Source organism: Phalangium opilio, unplaced genomic scaffold (assembly GCF_054372755.1).
Source record: "Phalangium opilio isolate 3A_F unplaced genomic scaffold, DU_Popi_V2 ptg000082l_1, whole genome shotgun sequence".
NCBI classification, from domain to species: domain Eukaryota; kingdom Metazoa; phylum Arthropoda; class Arachnida; order Opiliones; family Phalangiidae; genus Phalangium; species Phalangium opilio.
Window position 1 is genome coordinate 1,824,682 of NW_028324189.1, and position 21,655 is coordinate 1,846,336.

Here is a 21,655-nt window from a genome sequence, read left to right on the forward strand (position 1 = left end):
GTCAGGGATGTTGCGACCCTCAATATGGCGTTGGTCATATTCAAACCAAAGTTAATCTAAGTTAACTTTATTTAATGCATTGCTCATTATAAAATATTAAATACTTTTGTTAATGCTTCTCTCTTAACTAAAATTTCTCAGTGGAAAGCTATAAGGTATGGGGCGACCAACGTACGTGATTATACTGCTTAATTCGTCCGTTCAAATCCCCCTTTCGTTCATAAACATACAAAACTACACGCCACACATAAATAAGTATACATTTGCTAAGTCAACAATGGCTCCATTAAATTATTTATAAAATAGGCCCTTATGTATGTAAGGTTAGAATGGCGCTACTGTAGGCGTAGAAATTCTATACACGGACGGAATTAACAACGGTGTAGTTAGATAGGCAAAGGCCTAGCAGAAAATTTTACTCGTTTTAAGGCTTAATGATTTCAAGCCGGTTAATAAGAGTTATCGAAAAGTCACGTGCCAAAATCCCCCCCCCCCCGCCGAAGCGTACCGTTGCCATGGAGATAAGCTAATCACCCTTCCCCGCCATTAAAAGCTTGCCACTGGTACAAAAAAATAAAATAAAACTACAAAACGAAAAGCTCCGAAGCTCAAATGGAAATAGAAATAAATGTTATTTCTCTATTTCTTAAATCTCTTTTTAAATTAAAAAAAAAACCCTAGAAGTTGTTATCGCGCCCGCAATGGATTACAGAACTGGCCAGTCATAACGCCAGAATACCATGGTATTATTAAAAAAAAATACGCCAATCATAGTGAGAGTATCCGCTGACGTCACTTACAATCAATGTTTTTTCATTTTAAAAACATTTATTTTATATAATTTACCACAACTTTTTTATATATTGACCGATTTAAGTGAAATTTGGTTTATTTTGAAGCTTATAATGTCCTCTAAAACTATACGCTCCTTTAAAACTAAAAATTACGCTACACCATCCCTTTAAATATGAATATCCATATTCGCAAAGCATAGGAATTTTAATGTAATAGCGCATGCATTCTTCAAACCTTTTATTTTTTTTTCTTACCACCAAAAAAACCTCTAACATAAAAATAAATCTAGTTTTTTTAGGCCAACACATATACGACCTAAAGCCTAAAACTCTTCTAGAAAAGTCTAGACCCATACATGGAACTAGAGCGAGGTCCATAAGAATTTTAAGAACAAAAAAACATTTTCTAGATAAATTCCTTGAAAAAAAAAGTTAAAAAAATAAAAAAAAAACACCGCCTAAAGAGCCAAGCTTCTTGTAAATTACAAAATTGGAGAAAGACGAATTTTTTCCTCTTTTTTTACTCCATTTTATGATTTCATGGGCTTATAAAAAGCCATAACATTTTCTCCTTCGTGAGGTCAAAATCGAAAACGTTTTCTCGAGAAGAATAATTTCGGAGATTGCGAAATTGGGGAAAAAAATGTATCTCAAATTCAAAGTTCAACCGCGATTAAGTTAACCACTATAAAGATTTAAGGCTTTCCTATGATGAACTCTCAACTTGAAATAGGTGTAGAATTTATACCGTTTCATTTCGAATATTCAATACAAACTTTTGGCCTTCATCATAAAATGAAAAAGGATCTAACCCTATTTTTTCTCCAACAGAGTTGAATTCTTAACATATACACCGTTCTTGTATAGAAGGGGATCATAAAAACAACCCGTAATTTTCCTTTTTACGAAACAGGAAAATTTCAAACTCTTAAGCCTAACTTTCAAATATCGATTCTTGAAAAGTTCTAACGTAATAATAAATTTTACTCATACCCAATTCAACTGAAAGCCCAAGAGTTTCTACCCATTAAATTTTATCTTAAAAATGCTAGAAAATACGTACTAAATATTCCTGGTCATCGAGTTTTTAGGCTTAGAAAGGTCAGAAAATACATAATAAATAGGTTTAAGCCTTGGCCGCACACTTTTTAGGCTTAAATAGGGGCAGAAAATACATAATAAATAGGTATAAGCCTTGGTCGTAGATTTTTAGGCTTGAAAAGGGGTAGATAATGCGTAATAAGTGGGTATAAGCCTTGGTCGTAGATTTTTAGGCTTGAAAAGGGGAAGATAATACATAATAAATGGGTTGTACGCCTTTTAGGCTTAAAGTTGTACAAATTTGGTAAGCAATTCTTTATGAAGGGATAGTAATGATAAAGCAATGTTGCCAAAACGTCCCCAAGTTAGTTTACACGCAACAGAATGGTGCCCAAATTTTCATTCCAATCCATTTATGAAGATAGCGTGAGAAAGATTACTTTTAGCATCCATTAACAAATTGCATTTGGGGATATGATTCCTCGGGATTCTGCAAATACATTTAATTAATTCGAAATGATAGTCATTTTTGGTGGTGGTGGTCCCCTTACGGAAGGCCCAACTTACGTTTCCGCGTTAGAAAAGAGAGAAGAAGAGAAAAAAGGGGTTGGCAGATTATTTATTACCTTAATTCTAGGCTTCCGTTTTTTCTCGCGTGACACAGTAAGTTTTCCCGCGTTTTCACATTTGTCAAACCATTAGGCTTAGCGACAAAGGCTTAACAAGGGCGCGATAGATATTAGAAATAGTACGTAACTCCATCATCGATGAATAAATTGTTAGGAATACATACAGTTAAAAGGAATCATTGCGCTACATCCATTTTCTCAACGCGGATTTTGCGGGAAGAGATAAACTATAATCACCATGTTTAATTTACCCACGTGTTACACCGAAGTGGCGTATTGTAACCCCAAGTATTTAGTATCGATTTAAAGGGAAGAAAAAGGGCTATGACATATTCAAAGGATTCCCGTGTATTTTTCATAATAACAGAATACCAACGTCGAAAAATCGAGGGGGCCAAAAGCTAAATAAACAAATAAAGTTGACCCCAGAGGCTAAAAAAACGTCAGTTTCTATCAAGATAAAAAAAAATTCAGCTCAAAGATCAACGTAGCTATATAGTAGTAGTGTTAAACAAACACGTCAAAAGATTATTCTGGCAGCCTTTGAGCGTGAGGCAAACGGGGGTTCAAGCCTCCCTCCCCCCAAAGCCAACCAATTGTTGACTCTTATAGATCGAGCAAAAACCCCCCTTTTCCCAGAAAAAAATTACTTTCTACCCTCATTTTTCATATCAGACCGGAAAAATTCCTACTTACTAGACTAGATGGTTGAGATTTGATGTATAGGCAGAAGTCACAGGGGTGTGGCTTAAGATAGCTCCTCCCCTATCCGCCAAAATGGCGACAAGTTTTACAGAGTTTAGGAAGCTCAGCATGATATTTTTTGGTGGTGTTTGCTTCTCTTCCGGAATTAGTGGACTGGTCTATAGTACATATTCCTAGTTAAGCCCCTCCTCTTTATAAGAAAAAACAAAAGTGGATATTAAAAAATAAAACCATGACCCTAAAAATCAATCCATTCAGTATATCTTATAAATAAATTGAAGTTTCTTAAGCCTCGGTCATTTGAAGTTCCTTTGGAGAATAATATATAAAAGCTAAGCCTTGGTCAAAACTTTAAATCAGGAATTGCAATCCAGGATTTTCTGTAGAAATAATACAGTCCAACTGGGGGAGATAAGGCCTTAAGCCTGAAGTTCCTTCCGGAAACCACCAGAATTAAAAAAAAAGATAATTTTTTATCTAGATTTATTTGTAGTGTGGTGTTTTTTTTCTTACATCTAGTTCCAATTTAATCCTACTAAAATCAATGATCCCCGGATAAAGTTTCTTCTTCTGTTTACAGAAGTAATTCCTTGATTCAGTCACGTGTGAATTTTGGTGGTAGCGTCGAAAACGTGACGTGTACAGATAAAATGAACCGTAAAGGATATCTTAACTGACCACTAGAAAAGGGGTAACTCACTTGTAGAGCGCGTAAGCCAGTGACTCCCCTCTCGTTCGTTGCCAGTTTAAGATTGTACTGAAGATAAAAAATCACATAGACGTTTCGATGAAAAACGGGGAATTTTACTAATTATCAAGTAAGCATAAAATAGGTCCAATAACCCAAAGCGAAAAATGCCATGACAGATGGAAAAATAATTCTGGACATTTGGTCGTAAGTTTTAACGGATTTTTTTAAACGAAAGTCAACTTTTCGTGGTTGGACAGCGGCACTGACTTTCTGGCTATGGTCCAGTTTACTCGGTCTGTGAGAAATTGTCTCCGGTAAAGGAACGGGGGCAGACAGTTCCGTTTTGAAAGAATCAGATGACCAACACTCAGATGTTAAAAGTTTTCGTCGACAGCTAACGCAACTCTTGGTCGCCGCTAAGCCTTGGTTTGTTGCGGAAGAAGAGTTAGGCTTAGTTTCCGGAGAGACCTAGTGACCAGTCAAGCAAAAAATCGGGAGTACTTAGAGACAACCCGTCAGAGATGTTATATATTTTTTTTCTCTCTTTGGGAAGTACTGACATCAAAAACAAATCAATAGACAATTCCATTAATTCCTGAGAGAAGCATAGACCACAGGGACGGTGGAGGTCACCTTCTAGGGTTATTTCCCTCGCGCCAAGAAACACGTGCCGCTAGAGGCAGTGCGAGTCGACTAGACTGCCCCGTGTAGTGAACTCTGGTGAAATTCATCTGGTGTTGCCTCCAGACGCGATTGAAATAACCAGTCTCCTGCGTATTTGTTTCTTTGCAAGTAACTAATGAAATGGTCTATATGGCAGAGGTCAGAGTGTGATAGAAGTTCATATCTTTCGGAAAGTTGTTTGTATTTATGTATCTTTGTGTTCTTTAAAAACAGTCACAATTCGTTAAGTTCTGAACTGCTGGTGAGTAACTCTATGGGAAGGTTCATTATAACTAGTTTGGGGGTCGAGTTCTTCTCAAGGTTGGGTCCGCCAACCCCTGAAATTTAATTTGGTGACTTCTAACACCTTCTGGACACCTTACAACACCACAAGTACAACACCAACCAATAACACTTGCCTGGTTGATATTTTTAGTATATGCGAAGCCATATTCAACCAAAGACGCGAAAACCATGGACACGCAAAAGAACAACCAAATATCTAAAGCGGTGACGTAATCAAGTCGTGGTAACGAAGCCCTTGATTGGAGGGTTTGAGTAGTTGTAGTTAAAAGGGCAGTAGCTCCTAAGGTGACCCTTGCGGGAACCGCGCTGGCGTTCAACCAAAACGCCAACCACGATAACATGACGATTAAGGTTGATGGAATATAAACGTTAATTAAACTTCCGGTTAAACGACGTTGGAATGTGAAATTAGTCCATAAAATTGTATAAGTTCCTTTGAAATTTAAATATTAATAATTATTCACGTGGAATATTGAATAAATTCACTAATAAATACCGGTCGGCCATCGTTTGGCCGTCTTATGCGTTGTGATGTTCAACAATGCAAATTCCAATAGACTAAATTCCTTCTCGTGTCTTATATTCGGAATTTTGTAGTTCAAATGGAGTTCCGAAATTGTTTCCTGGATCCATTTGACAGTTGCCAAATGATCGGGAGTTGTGACTATATCGCGTAAAGAAACCTAAATTGCACCTTTGCGGTATTTGTGCTCGGATGCAATGGGCCACATCGAAACCTTTTTTAGTCTACAGAAATTTGTTCAAACGTTTGGGGCTGCCAAGTGTTGCCAGGCAATTGTGAATTTGTGACCGCTATCTACAACGGACTGGTTTTGTTTGATTAATTCATTTCCAAACCTGAGATGCTCTCGCAAATTAATGTCAACAATTAAGTTACGGTTTCAAACAATAAGGAATTTGGTGGACTAGTAACTTTTAAGTGCTATCCATCGTCTTTGGGTCCACATACAAATCAATTGTCCTTCTTAACCCAATATAAAACAGACGATACTGCGCCCCTCCCCTTTTAAAAGGATCTATTATGACGTCAGACTAGAACTTTTACCCGTGATACCTTGCGAACAATTTGATGATAAGGCCTATTAAAGGTGCAAAAAGTGACCTTTCGTACCTAGCTCCATTTGAAAGTGACAATGTTGAGTATCCATTGGATAACGTTGAAAATCCATACGACAGCCCACCGTTAAAATGTACCTGAAGTTGATTATACGTTTTTTTAAGTCGAGTTGCAGGTTATGGGGGTATTACAATTCATTCACCTGGTTAACCTTTGAACGTAACGACCTTGAACGACCCAATGTCGTATATTAGGAACCGAAACGGGAAATATTTTACCATCTTTACTATTTGGAAATGTTAAATCCGGTTTCCACATGCATTTAACAAATTTCTGAGCCAAAACTTCGGTATTGTTATTAGGTGTTAGGTTTAACGTTTTATCTAGCCATAATTCTCCGATGGTAACCTGGAGTCGAAACTCCATATTTTCTTCTTTAACTTGGTCGATATCGTGAATATATAGAAACATACTAACAACAATGGCTTCCCCTGATTGCAATAAATTAATTTTAATCCTAATTAGATTATGGATTTAAATATACACCTGAACGTGTATACAGTACCATCATTATCCGGTAAATCCATATTTTCACATTTTTTACCATCATCCCTATTTAATTAATCAATTAATCGCGATTAAAGTTAATTCAAAATTAATAATTAACATAATTAATGCAAAACTTACGAGGTATTTGTAATATCGCATATAAAAAATACGAATAGAAGTTGATAAAACCAGAAGTAATTGAGAAAAAACATATTTCAAAGACCCACTGCTGTTCAGTCTTAATGAAGACTAAACTAAATTAAGTCCGAATACTCGAATGACCATTTGACCAACTGATCTCGTTCATATGAACTTTCCAATCGTGTCTCCAAAAAAAAGGTGTTTCGATTCCCAAGAGAACCCTTCTTCGAAAACAAGGCCAAAAATGTTCATACATCAATCTGCATGAATCTCTACTAATTTATCCATGCTTAAATTTTACTCTGAAAAACGGAGATCTTTTGATGTTAGGCGCTACGCTTCACGATTAAGGTTCAATATTCGTCATAAAATTCAGGTAAATTCACGAAATCTATCGATGACATTAAATGGAAAAATAATTGTTGTGACTTTTTAGTTCTGAATGTCCCTGAGAAACTTCCAAGAACATTAAAGAAGGACACACACGGTTTCTGTCACCAACAGAGACATATAGTGTTAAAACATCAGGGGGGGGTAAGAACGGACACTACCAACACCACCCACCCCTTTTCCTTTTTGTCTACTCTAACTTAATGTCAAAAACGCACTCCGATAAAATAATAGGCAGGTTAAGAATATTGCAATAAACAATTGTATGTTTAATAAACAAATTTCTTAACTAGCTGGGACTTTTTGGAACCATCCAGATTAGAGGCTGGTAAGCCCCCTACATTTTCACGAACTGAACTACCCTAATCTAACCTTTGATCTCCAATACCAATATAAATAAATACAAATAAATAAATAAATAAATAAATAAAATAAGTCAAATTTGACTTCCTTAATCTAATAGTTAAAATATTGCTTATGCGATCTATTATCAATCAATCAATTGGAAAGGAAAGTTCTTGTATCGATTATAGGTGGACAAAAGAACTGTTTTATAAAAGTTTCATATTTGCCAAAACCCCTCCCCTATTTTTTTCTAAAATAGCATCGGAAACCATTGATTATGTCTTACAATGATAGTAAACAAATATAGCCTTTTGGCACTGAGAATTTCCTGTACCCGAAATATACGTCACGTTTCAATTGCCTGACATAAATAAAAATAATTTCTACATGGTTTTCGATTTCATACTTGAAATGTTTTTTTAGTCTTATTAGAAATACAAGGAGATTAGTTTCGCGCGTGCGGCAAATTGGGGTTGGGACAAATATAAGTAGAGTATCTCGTGCTCGGAATCGATATTTTCCGGGCCCCGCCAAAAAGCGTAGCGCGAGCGCTTTGCTATATCAAACATACTCGTGAATGAAACGCAATTGGCCCTTTAATAAGCTCGAAGGCGCATAGTTCAAGTTAGGGTTAGCAATTTCAAACATGTTAGGCTTAGTACTAAGATTTTAAACATTCCAAATTAGGCTTAGAAATTTTGAAATGTTCTAATAATTAAATAACCGTGTCATAAACACGAAGAACACGATATATAGAGATTGATAATGTAACGTCTCTATTGGTTCAGTGGAATCATTTTAATTATACCCTATGGATACAGCGTGACGTCAGTGTAGATGTACAATGTTTCTACGGGCAGGTCATTTAATAGCACCAGCTTCCTTCCCATCCACATCCCTTCCCTCAAACTTGTTTGTATCAAAGGATGATGGTCCGCAATAAAGAGAGACCCCGCGACTAAGGGACATTAGGGCAATAAATCCCGAATTTGTCGACAGAATGGTCGACAGAATGTCTAGGAAAGCTTTTTTTATTTTTAGGTAGCTTTTTGTTAACCCTAATTTGAACCCCAATGCGTTTTTTTTTTCTTGACGTTAAATAAACTTATCTTTCAAAAACACGCGGGTTTTTCCTCTTTTTGTTAAATTCAATTGGAAATATTAAGTAAAAAAAACTAAACTATTTTTCGTTATTAAATTATAACAGTAATAAATAAAGAAAACCGTATTAAGTTAGGCCAGTAAATCACGTGATATTTCTCTTAATATAAAAAATTAATTAGGAGAAACATCTAACGCAGGCGCGTAGAAAAATACATTTAATGGGAAAGAAAGAAAGAAAAAAGGTACGGAAGGTTTTTTCCCGCCATGATCGTTTCCCGCGTTTTTAAAGACAGCTCGGAAAAGGTATAGGGTTACGTTGGATGAGTTTCCCCTCGTGAAAGCAACCTCTCTAGTGCACGCGCCTTTTTCGATAGAGGAGAAGCAACAGTGGTTGGTTACCATGACAACTCCCGGAATTACTCTATTCCACGCGCGCTCCCCGTCTTCCTTCCCGCCAAACTGACGGGGGAAAAATGGCCGACAGGAGAGAGAGAGAGAGAGAGAGAGAGAGAGAGAGAGAGAGAGAGAGAGAGAGAGAGAGAGAGAGAGAGAGAGAGAGAGCCCGCCAAAACTTTCTACATCATTTTTATTAAGCGCGGTGCGTGAGAAAGGGGGATAGGAAAAAAAAGGCGCGAAATGATTTGGCGCCTTTTTTTACACACTAGCAAACCATACATCATTTTATGGCTATAGATCTCCACGTGATCTTGATTCGCTCAATATTTTTCAGATTGTCCGATAAAAAATGAGCTGTTTGTTTATTTATACAAGTTATAACGCGAATCTAAGCCATCCTTCCATGAATATTCGTAAGATATATTTTACAAGTATAATTTCAAGTTCTCAACCCTTTTAGGCTACTTATCAATGCATTTGAAAGCTTATTATTGGTTAAATTAATAGGTAGCTCAAAGGAAAAAAGGTGGTGTATGGTTAAAAATATATTTTTAGGGGTTAAGTACGCAATATTATTGGTAGAAATGAATTTACCCTTTGGGTACATAGAGAAAACCTTCAAGAAGGAATAGAGAGTTTAAGCATCCCCTAAACGCGTACGTGTAGCTACCTTCCACAGTGCATTAGACCAATGCATTGTCAAAGGTGGCTACACGTACGCGTATAGGGGATGCTTAAACTCTCTATTATTATAGACTAAAAATCAATGTTAGGCTTAGCAAAAGCATATGGAAAAGCGGGAGAAGGGTTTCGATTTAACCTAAACCGTCCGTAGTTTCACGGCGACATCTAGAAAATCGTATTTAAATCGTTTTCTATTATCTTTAAGCGAGATTAGTTTAACGCTTAATGTATTCAGTTTATCTACAGTTATCGATTATTTAAATTAACTCTACAAGGAGGTAGACGATTCGAGTTACGGAATTTGTTATTGTGTAAAGATGGCATGGCAGAGTATTGTCTGATAATCCAAACATTAAAACGGTTCGCGACTTCAAAGAGATAAAAGCTTGATTAATTCGGAAAATTCGTAGCGGGGCTAAAATCTATTTGCGATAATATAATAATATAGAAAAGGGGGAGATCTTGTTTAATTACGTTATGTAAATATAGCATCTTTCAAAATTAAATTTAATCAAAAGGTAATGTATCTCTCATTTGTTTTGTTTGTGTTGAACTACATAGGGTTCGAGAATTATTGAATAAAATGTTTTATTTATTTATATTGTCACGTTATATAAGGTTATCATAATTTGATTTCTATTCAACTTTATCAATTTCATTGTTAGAAAAACAAATTAGATATTTAACTTTTAAATTAATTATTTTTCAATTAATTTATAAAGCAAAGTCCTTCCCCCCTGTATTTTCATCCTAATTATTTTTAGTTGTTAAACAGTATATTTTTCAGAACATCTAAAATTAATATAAGTCACAGACTAAATAGGAAGATGGACTGTAAAATTAACCGAGTGTAGTCAATTCTCGTGTCGTTCTCGAACTAGCTCGAGCTGTAATCCTCTAGTATTTTTTTGTATGTTTATACTTATAAACATACAAACTCTAAATTTTGAAATTATGTTTCAAAACCTATTAATTACAAAGCTGCAACTTGAATTCAATGTTAACTAGAATTTTCGTAAACCCAAGAAATTTTCTTGACAAATATAAAACATTCTGACTTTGCTTCATAAAATCCCTATTATTCTGTGACACGTAAATATACTTTAAAGTCCAACTGCGATTATGGGACATCATAAAGAAAGTCACATTAACAGGTGTACACTCCACTCTCCGCAGTACACATTCAGGTATATAATAAGTTTCTAGAACCTCTCCAGAGAGAGAGAGAGAGAGAGATAGATGGCAAAGAGAAATTCAAAGTACCGTTATACACACGTCACCTGTCACTAATCGAAAGACACCTGTTTACCAGAGAACTACTTCGCTTTCAGTGTCAAGTTATCCTGGTTGTAAAGGGGGGAAAGAAAGGGGCTAAAAAGTTTGCGTGGGATAAAGTTTTCTAGTCGTAGTTATAGCGATAACAGCGCCAACGTTGTCGCCAACGTTTTTCCGTTCTTTAGCTAGCTGGCTTGGAGAAATTCTAGAGATCCTACAATCTAACTTAGATATCTGGGATCCTTTCGGTAGATTACTAGCGAGTGATAGGTATGGCTCAGTCAAACGGTTAAAAATAACACCCCCACACATCCCTGGACGAAACGGACGTTGACCAACTGGACCATGGGAACGTCCGAAGAAAATATGAGCTCGACCTATCAATTAAATAATCTTGAACAACAAAATTCAAGTAAGTTTTTAGGTTTAGTTTTTCAAATGACAACTTTTAAAGACTTAATTTCTTAATTAGAACTCCTTTGTTGTATTATAATAGATTTAAATATGTTTAAAGATAATGGGGATAATTATATTTACTACTAATGGGATATTATCCGCTTATAATGAGATCAATACCATAACCTTTTCATCTCACGAGATTCAAAGAAAAAGAAACCTCGTGAATTGGCATGTTTCCAGCCTCACGAGATTCAAGAGAAAATTTCGTGAATTGGTATGTTTCCAACTTCACGAGATTCAAGGAATAAATCTGGTGAATTGCCATGTATCTAATCTCACGAGATCCAAGGGGGAAAATCTCGTGAATTGGCATGTTTCTAATCTCACGAGATTCAAGGAATAAATCTCGTGAATTGACATGTTTCTAATCTCACGAGATTCAATTGAAAAAAACTCCAATTTTATTTTCACCAAAGTGAAATACGAATAAGATTGGTTATTCAATCAGTAGTTACAAGGACACCAGACGAAAATGAAACACATTTTGAAATCAATCCAATGCACACAATAATAACTTGACCCTCGAGAAAGTTAAGGTTAAAAATAGACCATAAATGTAGTGTTTTCTGAAAGAGAGACGCCAATTTTAAACCAACGAAGATTATTGCCCCTTAACTAAACAGCTCGTCTAAAACCAACAGTAGAGTTGATAAGAGAGCTATAATAACATAAGTTGGCTAGCTTCGAACGTCATCTTGACGTCATAACAGAAAGGAGAGAGGGGGAGGGAGGGGTAAACCAAATCCAATAATATCTTATTACACTATATTATTTTTATATCAAATCCTACCGGATTACGGTTAATCTAGAAGCGCAAGAAAGGCATCGGGATAAAGTTAGAAAATTAATTGTATCAGAGTATAAGAAACACCTTAACCTAAATTTTGGACAAAGATAAAAGACCCTATTCCATCTCAACTAAGTTGAGATAAACTTCAAATTTTTTAAGGTCAAACAAACACCATTGTCACAAAAAAATAAATAAAAATTATATATAATTTTTGTAGATATCGTGAATTTATACAATTACTCCAGTAACACAGGGTGTTCAAAAAAGGGTAATTAAAGGAGGGTTTTATGGAAATATCAATTTTGAGTCGAAAATATAAGAATTACCCTAAACAATTTATGATTTGAGTGCTTTAGGGATAACCCCCTAATTAAATTAACATCGTCTTCCAATTTCTTAATTAAATTTAAGGGGTCATCCCTAAAACACTCAAATCATAACTCGAAAACAGTGTCCCTTATATCAAAATGGAGATAGAAGTTACATTTTCGACTCATATTTGATCTCCCAAAGACACCCTGTATACTTCAAGTTTTAAATAGAATATTCTTGGTAGAATTAATATAATGGAATAAGGTAGACAATATTCGCCGATAAAGAACTTAATAATATACAACGATAAATGTAACGGTATAAAATTCAAAATGAATAATGGAGGTTTTGGGTATAATATGCACTGCGCAATTATTTAACGTGTAAACAGCTGTCTAAAGTGTACAAAAAACCATACACGTTTTCATACAACTACGAACCTGAATGACTTTGAAGGTACACTTGAATATTCATTTTCAAGGTTAAAATCTAAATTTAATAAATTGACCTAAAGGGTCATTATAGGGTTAAATCGCTATGGTTTTGTACCACCACCTTGGTAAAATGGTACTTGGTATGCATGCACCTGTTGATATTGCAGTTAAGTTATAGCGCTTGGGATTTAAACAGCTGTAATAATACGGCGATAAGCTCTAGGCTTTAAGATAAAATGTCATAAAACTCAATAGTAATTTTTAAACTATCTGGTTGATTTATGGTTTCGACGACTTAAACGTATAGATTTTACAAATGCATGCTGGGAAATTAAGTACAAGTACTCACTGGAATTTTCTTAAGCCTTGGAGAGTTGATTTGTACATGCGTTAATCCTTTCTGGTATTTTTCATTCACAATTAACTCTGGTCACAAAATAGGGTCACAACCTTTAATTTAAAGAAATACATTATTCAAAACCATTAGCTCTATCCGTGACGTTTTTATAACGAAACTAAAATGATTTAAATTTTTTAAAACGTAAAGTATACCTATACCATATTAAAAATTTAAAAGAAAGAATGAATGAATGCTTTATTTCTTTTATATTGACAAAGGCATAAACTAAAAATAGTTAGCTTAAGAAATTCTGGCTTGAAAACTCCGCAGTTTATAAAGAAAATTCCGAATGAAAGGAAGCCCTCCCACGTTTCGAATAAACATTTTTTTCTTCCTTCCAAGAAACCAACTTATTCATTTTGTCATTTGAGTTAGAGCCAATAAAGGATAGTATAAGAACGTGGTATCTCCCGCCTTTCCTAATATTAGCTTCGTATCACTGGACATAAAACAACCCCCACATTGAAAAGATAGAAGAAAATAAAACTGATCCCAACCAATTCGGCTTCAAATATATTCTGAAATGAACCAAACTTCAGCACCAACCAAATATCCTAAAGAATGATGATATTATCACATTTTCGCAAGAATATTGTTGAAGCAATTTCAACATAAACCTTTTGACATCGTGTTGGTAGGTATGTTATATAAAAGGGCACTTTGAAATGATTTAGGGCCATTACGTGATTACTTACACTTATATAAGGAAGTGACCCCGAGGGAAAAGTGTAATATCATATTTTCTTCCGATATACTTGACACCCTTATTGTCCATACTTCCGGCCCAAAAAAAGGGTCATCGAACTTTCTCGTTTTTAAAAGTATACATACATATAAGAATCGAATTCCACTTATAGTGTATATTATAGAGTATATTATATTATATAATATTTTCTTTCATTTATTTCCAAGTACTGTATTTTTTCTTTACTATATTTTTAAGCAAAGGTGGAAAGTTTAAGAAATGTCTAGACATAAAACCTTTCAAGTTTTCTGTCACTCGATCTATATTCAAATTAGGCCTAACGCCTACAAGTTTTTGCGTAACTTAAACCTAACGAAAGCGAAGAAAGTCCAGAATGCTGCTCATTCTTAAACTAGACATATATGTATAACCAACCATAAGTTCATAAGAAATGTTCACCATAAGTTTTTCACTGGTTACAAACTGGAGCTTGTCATGAAATGAGTGAGGTAGGTCATAGATTCGAGGTAAAGCGAGGGAGGCCTGGTGAGGCGCTGCTGTCAAGTGTAGGACTTCAATTCTCGCTGGTCGTTATCGAACTAGCTCGAGGTGTAAGTCTCTAGCATTACAAAGTGTAGGTAATTTCATACTTATGCATGGAACATAACTTATAAACATATGATATAACTAACAGAAAGTACTGCGTAAGGAATTAAAAGACACGTTGCCATAGAACCAACGAAAAACATTATATAATGTCGTTCTTAAACCCATCGACACTGAACAACAAAATGTTTCATCTTTAAATATTTCGGGTTTTCAGCTATGATAGGAGTTATTAAAAATCAAGAGGTTAATTTCGCTTCTCTCTTTCCCGCCCGAGAGGTTGACCTTTAGCTCTGTTGGGTTAAAATGGCCCGGAACCAGCGTGGGTGTAAACAAGATAAACCTGCAGAGAACGGCCGGGCGCGTACTGAGCCAGGGATTCTGTTACCGATACAATATCTCTCTCTCTAGAGAGATTCAGACTATTCTCAGAAAACTCGCCCTTTTACCTTTTACCGACGACGAATTAATTAAAAGCTATATTTTCCCAGAAAGAGGGGATGTGTGTAGGCTTGTTTCTAGAACTATACCTGGAAATGCATACCTATATAAATTAAGTTTTCACCAAAGGCTTAATTTGTTTTTGCCCCTTCGAAAAATAATACCAATCCGTTGCTCAGACAAATGTTAGAAGAGTAACTTGCATGGGTTTGACAAGATAATGAATATGTTACATACAGGGTGTTACTGATAAGTCTGTCATAAATTAAGGGGGGTGTTCTTTGGGTGTACGAAAATGAATAACTTCTATCTCCATTTTGTTTGACCTAAGGGACACTCTTTTCGAGTGAAGATTTGATTTGAGAGTTTTAGGGATGACCCCTTAAATTTAATTAAGAAATTTCATTTAAAAATGGTAACGTTTCTTTCAGGTCAATGGATGTTGTACGCCGCTGGTGGAGGCAGTGCTGCCGGGGCGTTTATCTTCGTATCTATACTGATTTTTGTTTTATGGAGACGGAACAAGTCTAAGAAGGATGGGAGTTTACGAGGAGGATCGACTACACCGGAATCAACTCCCGGTGGACACATTTGCAATCATAAAATGTAAGGATAAGTTGTAAGAAATTAGGATGTGTATTTTCTTTGTTGTGGTATATCAAGGTTAACTAATTTCAAAGCACTGTTTAAATGTATTCCCTGGTCTCCTGGTCCATGACTAAATTCATTTAAAATATTTTTATTATTATTTTTCCAATTTCAGGCCGAACTCTAGTTACTCGTCGAGTTCAGCGGACGAAGTTGACCTATCATATCCATATCCAACAATACCTTCACCTAAAAGGATGGCTTTGATTCAATCACCATCCGTGGATCTACCAATGTTACAAGCTAGGCCCAATGGAATGGGTGGCTTCTCGAAAAGACCACCGAATTTACCAAGATGGCATTCCATGGGAAATTATTACCCATCAACTGTTATAGGAAAAGTTCAACCCGACTTATACAGGTATGTTAAAGAAAGTTAATCAAGGTAATTTAAAGGTAATATTAGATTGTAATTACTTAGGGGTTCAGACGATGACGAACCACATTCACCACCCTGTGGTAACGGAAGACTTTGGTTCTCAGTAACATACGACGAAGAAAATGAGAAATTAAAAGTTAATGTTCTTAAAGCAAAGTATTTACCAGGTAAATTAATAAATTTTTCCATCACTATACAATGTTGTTCAGATTTTGGTGCCATTTTTTTCATTAAGTAACTATTTTTGATCTGAATAACGTTGTTAAACAGAGGGGGGATGAATAGCTTGCCCTAGAAACGTACCAAGTACTTGTGGGTTATTGAGAGCAAACCCGGATATTGGAACCCATTATAAGGGTAACACAATCAATGTCTTCATATATAAAAAAACTGCCATTTTTATGACCCAAATACAAAATGATTGGATTATCTTATAAATAGCGGTTTGTGAATATATTTAATTTGAAAATGAATCCTTATGAATATAGAGGATGTGTATACGTTTTGAATTTGAGTACTTCAATATTCATGGGTAAATAGACAACACACACTTATCACAAAGACCCTGTTTTTTAGCATAGGGGAATATTATTATAAATAACCTTTTATAAGAATCTATAGGCCCAAATTAAGGATATGTAAATAAAGCAATCATTTTTTGACAGGTCGTGGCTACAACAATAACCCGCGGGATCCATTTGTCCGCTTGTATTTGTTACCCGACGATGAACATTTCGAACAAACGAAACCAAGAAAAAGAACATTGTCACCCAAATTCAACGAGGTTCTTCAGTTCAAGGTAAGCCAAGTTAATTGATAAGTATTATTTTAAACATAAATAAACTTATTTATTATCGTGTCCAGTTGACGAAAGACGAATTACCAACGAGGACATTAAGATTATCAATGTACGATATAGATAAAAGGAAAGTGAGACATTCTTTAGGACATATCTTCGTAGTTTTGACCAAAATTGATTTAACTACTGGAGAAGTTATGTCCAAAGACTTGGAAACATCATGCCAGGTAAGGATGCAGAGAACTATCTCTACAAATAGGCATAATATTATAAATGTGAAAATTTGCTAAACCTAAACCAGTTTGGATGTTTAAATGTTTGTTACTCAATCCCGCTTTAATGGCTGAACGTATTTGAATGAAGTTTGACGTGCAGGTGTGTTACCACCTGGATTTATATATAGGATCATTTTGATCCCGGTAGCATGTTTCGGTCTGTTAATTTCGAATGGTTTCCCGCTATTAGAACATTTCTTTTGATTTGATTTGCTTTGCTATTCTGATAAAAACTAATTAAAAAATACCACGTAAACATCTAGTTTGAAATAATTTAAAAATTTTGACAGCCTTCCGCTGTTGGTGAATTACAACTGACCCTATCATGTAACCCAATGACCAATCGTTTAAAAGCAGTAGTTGGTCGACTACGAAACGTCAGAGGAATTGATAACGGAGAAGCCAGTAAGTTGAACTGAACCGATTCAAAAGTCTTTAAGATCTAAAAAGCAATCACGGCCATAATCTAACAGGTCTCTACACCAGAGTTCAATTATTCCACGGTCATAAATTAATGAAAACAAAGAAAACAAACTTAAAACATCACAATAAAGAAAGGGACGAAGTTGTTTTCGAGGAAGCCTTCAATTTCGCGGTGGCTAGCAAGTACTTTGATTCTTTTAGTATCAATTTCACAGTGGTCATTAGTGGACCAACGCCATTGGTTAAAGATCAACCAATAGGAAAGCTTGTAGTTGGGCCTTTTATGTACGCCAGGGGGGATCCGTTATTGCACTGGCAAGAAATGTTATCAAACCCGAGAAGTTTAGTTACAAGGTGGCATACTTTAGAGGAAACGAGCTTGTGATGACTTTTTGAACCCCGGGTCAAGGGTATTTAAAACGATGTGTCTTTCATATTTCTTCCGAAGTTGTTGTTGTTTTCATAACTACTTGGTTAAGTTCGAATGGGTGCTAATGTGTTTTAACTTTTAATTTATTTGTAAAGGAAGTTAATTAAAACGAGTTAAGTCTGAATTATCGAGTTTAAGTGATATTATATTTAAATATAATGTAAATGTGAAACCGGAATTAAAAGGAAAATAATAATATTTCTGATCTATCTATATATATATGTGTAATTATGATTAATTTAGATTTAATGTGGATATGAATTTAACGAAAATGTTTCTGTAAAGAAAAGTAATGTAAATTTGTAATTTAAAACGTGTTTTAAAACCAATGATGTTAAATTTTATCTCTCTCTACTTTTATATATATATATTAATTGTGTTAATTAAAATAATTAATATTAAATACTGTCAATCGAACAATAATTGTAAAGAATAAACTAATTCCATATCACTATTATTAAAATTATGTTGAATTATTTAAAACAATTGACTCAATTTCTGATTCAAAGGGATTGTGGGTAATTTCAAATCAGCACACGCTCGTGATTGGTTGGAATGGTAAGAATAGGCTCCACCCATAAATAATCCCCAAGGAAAGTATGCAAGCCGCTTAAACACTATATCGTGTTATATAGGAAAAAAGACACGGAGAATTTTACAAAAACGGGAAATATATTTTGGTTTTTGCTGATGAAGATAACCGCCATTTTGTCAATATTTTTGCTATATTAACAAGTAAACAATTAGGAATGTTTGTTTGTTTATCTCTCTTTCTTCTCCAGTTTAGGTTAAATTTATAATAATCTTACTGGTAAATTAAATTTTAAGTACCTGTAACTTTGATCTTTAATTGGTTTTTTTTTTCTTAAATATTTTGTTAATTGCTTTTAGTTTAATTTAGTTAATTTAAGAGTGTATATCAGTCTACAATTTTACGTTATAAAATGTATTATTTTTGTTTTCATTTTGCAGTCATCCAAACCTCAAACATTTAATCATAATAAAATTGTGTTAGGGAGATAATTAAAGTTTAATTTAACGACAATTAGTTTGAGAGGTTTTTTTTTTACTTTAGTTAATTTGATTGATGTTTAAAAAATCCCGTAGAAACATTGAAATATGGTTATATAGCTTTCGTTTTTTCGGATTATTTTTTATTTTAAAATCTATTAAATAATCTTTTTTTACCATATTGTTTTGCATAGCATATCTATTTAGTTAAATTTAATTGTAAAAAATTAACTCATTTTCAATGTTTGCACGGAAACGGTTTTAATTCATTTTGTGGCTGGTTAAACAGTAGGGCAATTTGGAAACAGCATGAACAAAGAAAAATAATTATTAATTTTGGCTAGGGTATAGATTTGGGATTAAGTATATAGTGTTTGTCATCTCTACTTGGACACGACTATAATCGATACTTTAGCGTTAATATTCAACTAATTGGGTCAAAATTGGATCAAACTGGACCAAAATTCAATAAAATCGAACTAATTTTGTCGAAATTGAAATAAAAAGCAATAATATTGAACCAATTGTATCAAAATTGAAACAAAATGGTTTGAAAATGATAGTGGTGCAGTTTTTCCAGCATAATGGTTCGTCCAAGAACCCATTTAAGTCATGAGAACATTTAAATCACCAATGCACGTCTCCGCGAGCGCTGTCGTTAAAATGACCTTACATCATAGAAATACAACCCAATTATATCTTTTAACATTCTTAGTACTTAAAAAGGTTATTGGTGATTCAACGTAATATCCTGTATCCCACGATAAAACCAAATCACAGCCTACCCCATCGATAACACGTCATAAAATCAAACCCCCCCCCCCCAATTACTTTTTTAGACAAGCCCTAATAACAGCAGCACGCAAAAGGATATTTGTTCGCTTTAGAAGTAAATAAATTGAAGTTCTTCTTAAATCCTTAATTATATTCTCCTTTGGTATATTGTATTATTATTTTCATTTTTATTTACTTCAAGTAAATTTACTTCTGCTCTTAGATAGTAACGGAAAATTCGAGGGGTCGGACACGAGTAATCTAAGCCTTAGGCTACTACCTTCGACAGTGATTACGGGGGAAATCTGAGAGTGATTAGCCCCTCGTGAAAACAATAAATACGTTATGTGTATGTGTGACTTTGGCCTAACAATTAATATATTTTTTATACAATAATTAATACCATTTAAACACTTACATATTAATTTTTCGTAACAAGGATTGTGCAAATTTTGTGAAAGCCCGGGAAATATTTATTATTTTTTATAATTTAATTTTTTTACGCTTATTTTTTTTTTTTTTTGTACATTGGATCCGTGTGAGTGGAATTTGTGCTCTTCAATATATATTTAATATATATTATTAATTCTACTAACATTTCTTTTAATTTCATCTTAATTCTTTTTTTTTTTTGCCTTTTGGATTTTAAATTAAAATTTCAAATCTTGTTTTTTTTTTGGATTAAAAGTCTAAAATCTACTTTTGTTTTTGTTTATTTTTAAACATCCATCTCGTTTTTTTATCATATTGCTGGGTTTTTTTATTTATTTTTAAATTAAATATAATATTGAGTTTAAATAATTAAAATTATTTAATTTTATGAAGGTTTTAAATCTGGTTAAGGAGAAGATTGCTTTTTTTTTTAATAGATTCGGTCAAAATTAGACCAAAATTTAATATTTTAAATTGTTATAATATAATAAAAATAACTTTTGTTTGGTTTATAAGCGGGCTCGCGCTAAGATCAAACATAAAGGCAAACTTTAAATTTCAATCTGCAAAACTTATTTAAGAGCTATTAAAAACTCACCTAAATTAAAACTAAAAATCTTATTAATTTTGGTCTAATTTTGTCCTGCCTTAACCCAAACAATTTCCTTACCAGACTTAAAAAAAATCCATTGACCAAATTTAAAATCCAAAATTTGAGGTGGAAAAAATAACAATTCTCGGATCATATCAAACTATAGTGCAAACTATAGACTGACGATTAACGAAGGTATCGTTAGGGGCGTTACTACCATTTGACCTTTGACCTGCCAGGGATGAGCCACCAGACCCGCCAATCTTTGAATCCCCGGAAATGGGGGAACCGGCTCCCGGACTCATAAGAGACGGGTTACCGGAAATACTCGTGGGTATACCACGTGCGCACTCCGCGATACCTGTACCACTTTGGCTGGTTCGAAACAGAACTTCCGCCTTCTTTTCGACGCCATCTTTTTGGGGTTGGGGCGATAGTAGAATAGTGGGGGGAGGAGGAAGTATGGGGTTCAGAGGGGGACTATTCTGAAGTTGAGTGAATTCGGGAAAACAAGCGAACATAGAGTGTTGTTTTTTCAAAGTCTTATGTTTAGGAAGTTTAGGTTTGTCCCCGTGGGCTCCGCCTCGAAGCAGACCACGCCCCACGTTCCCGTCCCAGATGGTCCCGGCCAAGTGAAGGTGTTCCCGGGAACCAAATGGAGATGGGGCTCGCTTGAAGTCATCGAGACTGGCACCCATATCGTGTTTAGGGGAGGCGGAACGCAAGTCCCAGTAGAACGAGTCGAAAGATTGTTCCCTTTTCAAGTTGCCTCGTAAAAGGACGCGCTTAGGAACAACGCCACGCCACGAGTGACCTTTTGAAATTAGGTGGGCAGATGGACAAAGAAATAATTTTCAAGGTCATAATTTAGAAAATATTTGAAGTTTTGGGTGGTGCCAAAAACGCGGGGATACAACATCTAATCAAAACATCAAAAAGCGTGGAAGTGGAACAGCTCGAAAATACGCAAGATT

The 21,655-nt window shown here is 34.7% G+C and overlaps 4 protein-coding genes and 1 long non-coding RNA gene across 5 annotated transcripts in view; 1 reads left to right on the plus strand and 4 right to left on the minus strand.

The window, feature by feature from the left end:
* Positions 1-953: 953 nt before the first annotated feature.
* On the minus strand, positions 954-2,825 carry LOC149650817 (uncharacterized). The gene is made up of 3 exons (XR_016370857.1): positions 2,629-2,825; positions 2,462-2,552; positions 954-2,325 (listed from the first exon to the last, which is right to left on the minus strand). It is a non-coding gene; the product is annotated as an uncharacterized LOC149650817 (long non-coding RNA).
* Positions 2,826-3,983: 1,158 nt separating this feature from the next.
* Positions 3,984-5,170, minus strand: LOC149650818 (gamma-aminobutyric acid receptor subunit gamma-1-like). Its single transcript, XM_089847175.1, has 2 exons — positions 4,943-5,170; positions 3,984-4,328 (listed from the first exon to the last, which is right to left on the minus strand). Exons 1-2 carry the CDS (start codon positions 5,168-5,170, stop codon positions 3,984-3,986), a joined length of 573 nt encoding a protein of 190 aa, XP_089703301.1.
* Positions 5,171-6,105: 935 nt separating this feature from the next.
* LOC149650819 (gamma-aminobutyric acid receptor subunit delta-like) lies at positions 6,106-6,494 on the minus strand. The gene is made up of 2 exons (XM_089847176.1): positions 6,473-6,494; positions 6,106-6,398 (listed from the first exon to the last, which is right to left on the minus strand). The coding sequence occupies exons 1-2, from the start codon at positions 6,492-6,494 to the stop codon at positions 6,106-6,108; spliced, it is 315 nt and encodes a 104-aa protein (XP_089703302.1).
* A 4,459-nt stretch (positions 6,495-10,953) lies between these two features.
* LOC149650820 (synaptotagmin-15-like) lies at positions 10,954-18,344 on the plus strand. Its single transcript, XM_089847471.1, has 8 exons — positions 10,954-11,203; positions 15,350-15,524; positions 15,682-15,927; positions 15,988-16,112; positions 16,611-16,744; positions 16,810-16,971; positions 17,310-17,424; positions 17,493-18,344. Exons 1-8 carry the CDS (start codon positions 11,137-11,139, stop codon positions 17,825-17,827), a joined length of 1,359 nt encoding a protein of 452 aa, XP_089703597.1. The 5' UTR covers positions 10,954-11,136; the 3' UTR covers positions 17,828-18,344.
* Positions 18,345-18,542: 198 nt separating this feature from the next.
* Positions 18,543-21,655, minus strand: part of LOC149650821 (protein qui-1) — a 50,277-nt gene continuing 47,164 nt past the window's right edge. Inside the window, exon 23 of the mRNA XM_089847446.1 lies at positions 18,543-21,495. Coding sequence (XP_089703572.1) covers positions 20,837-21,495 — 659 coding nt within the window. The 3' untranslated portion in view covers positions 18,543-20,836. The remainder of the gene's footprint in view (positions 21,496-21,655) is intronic.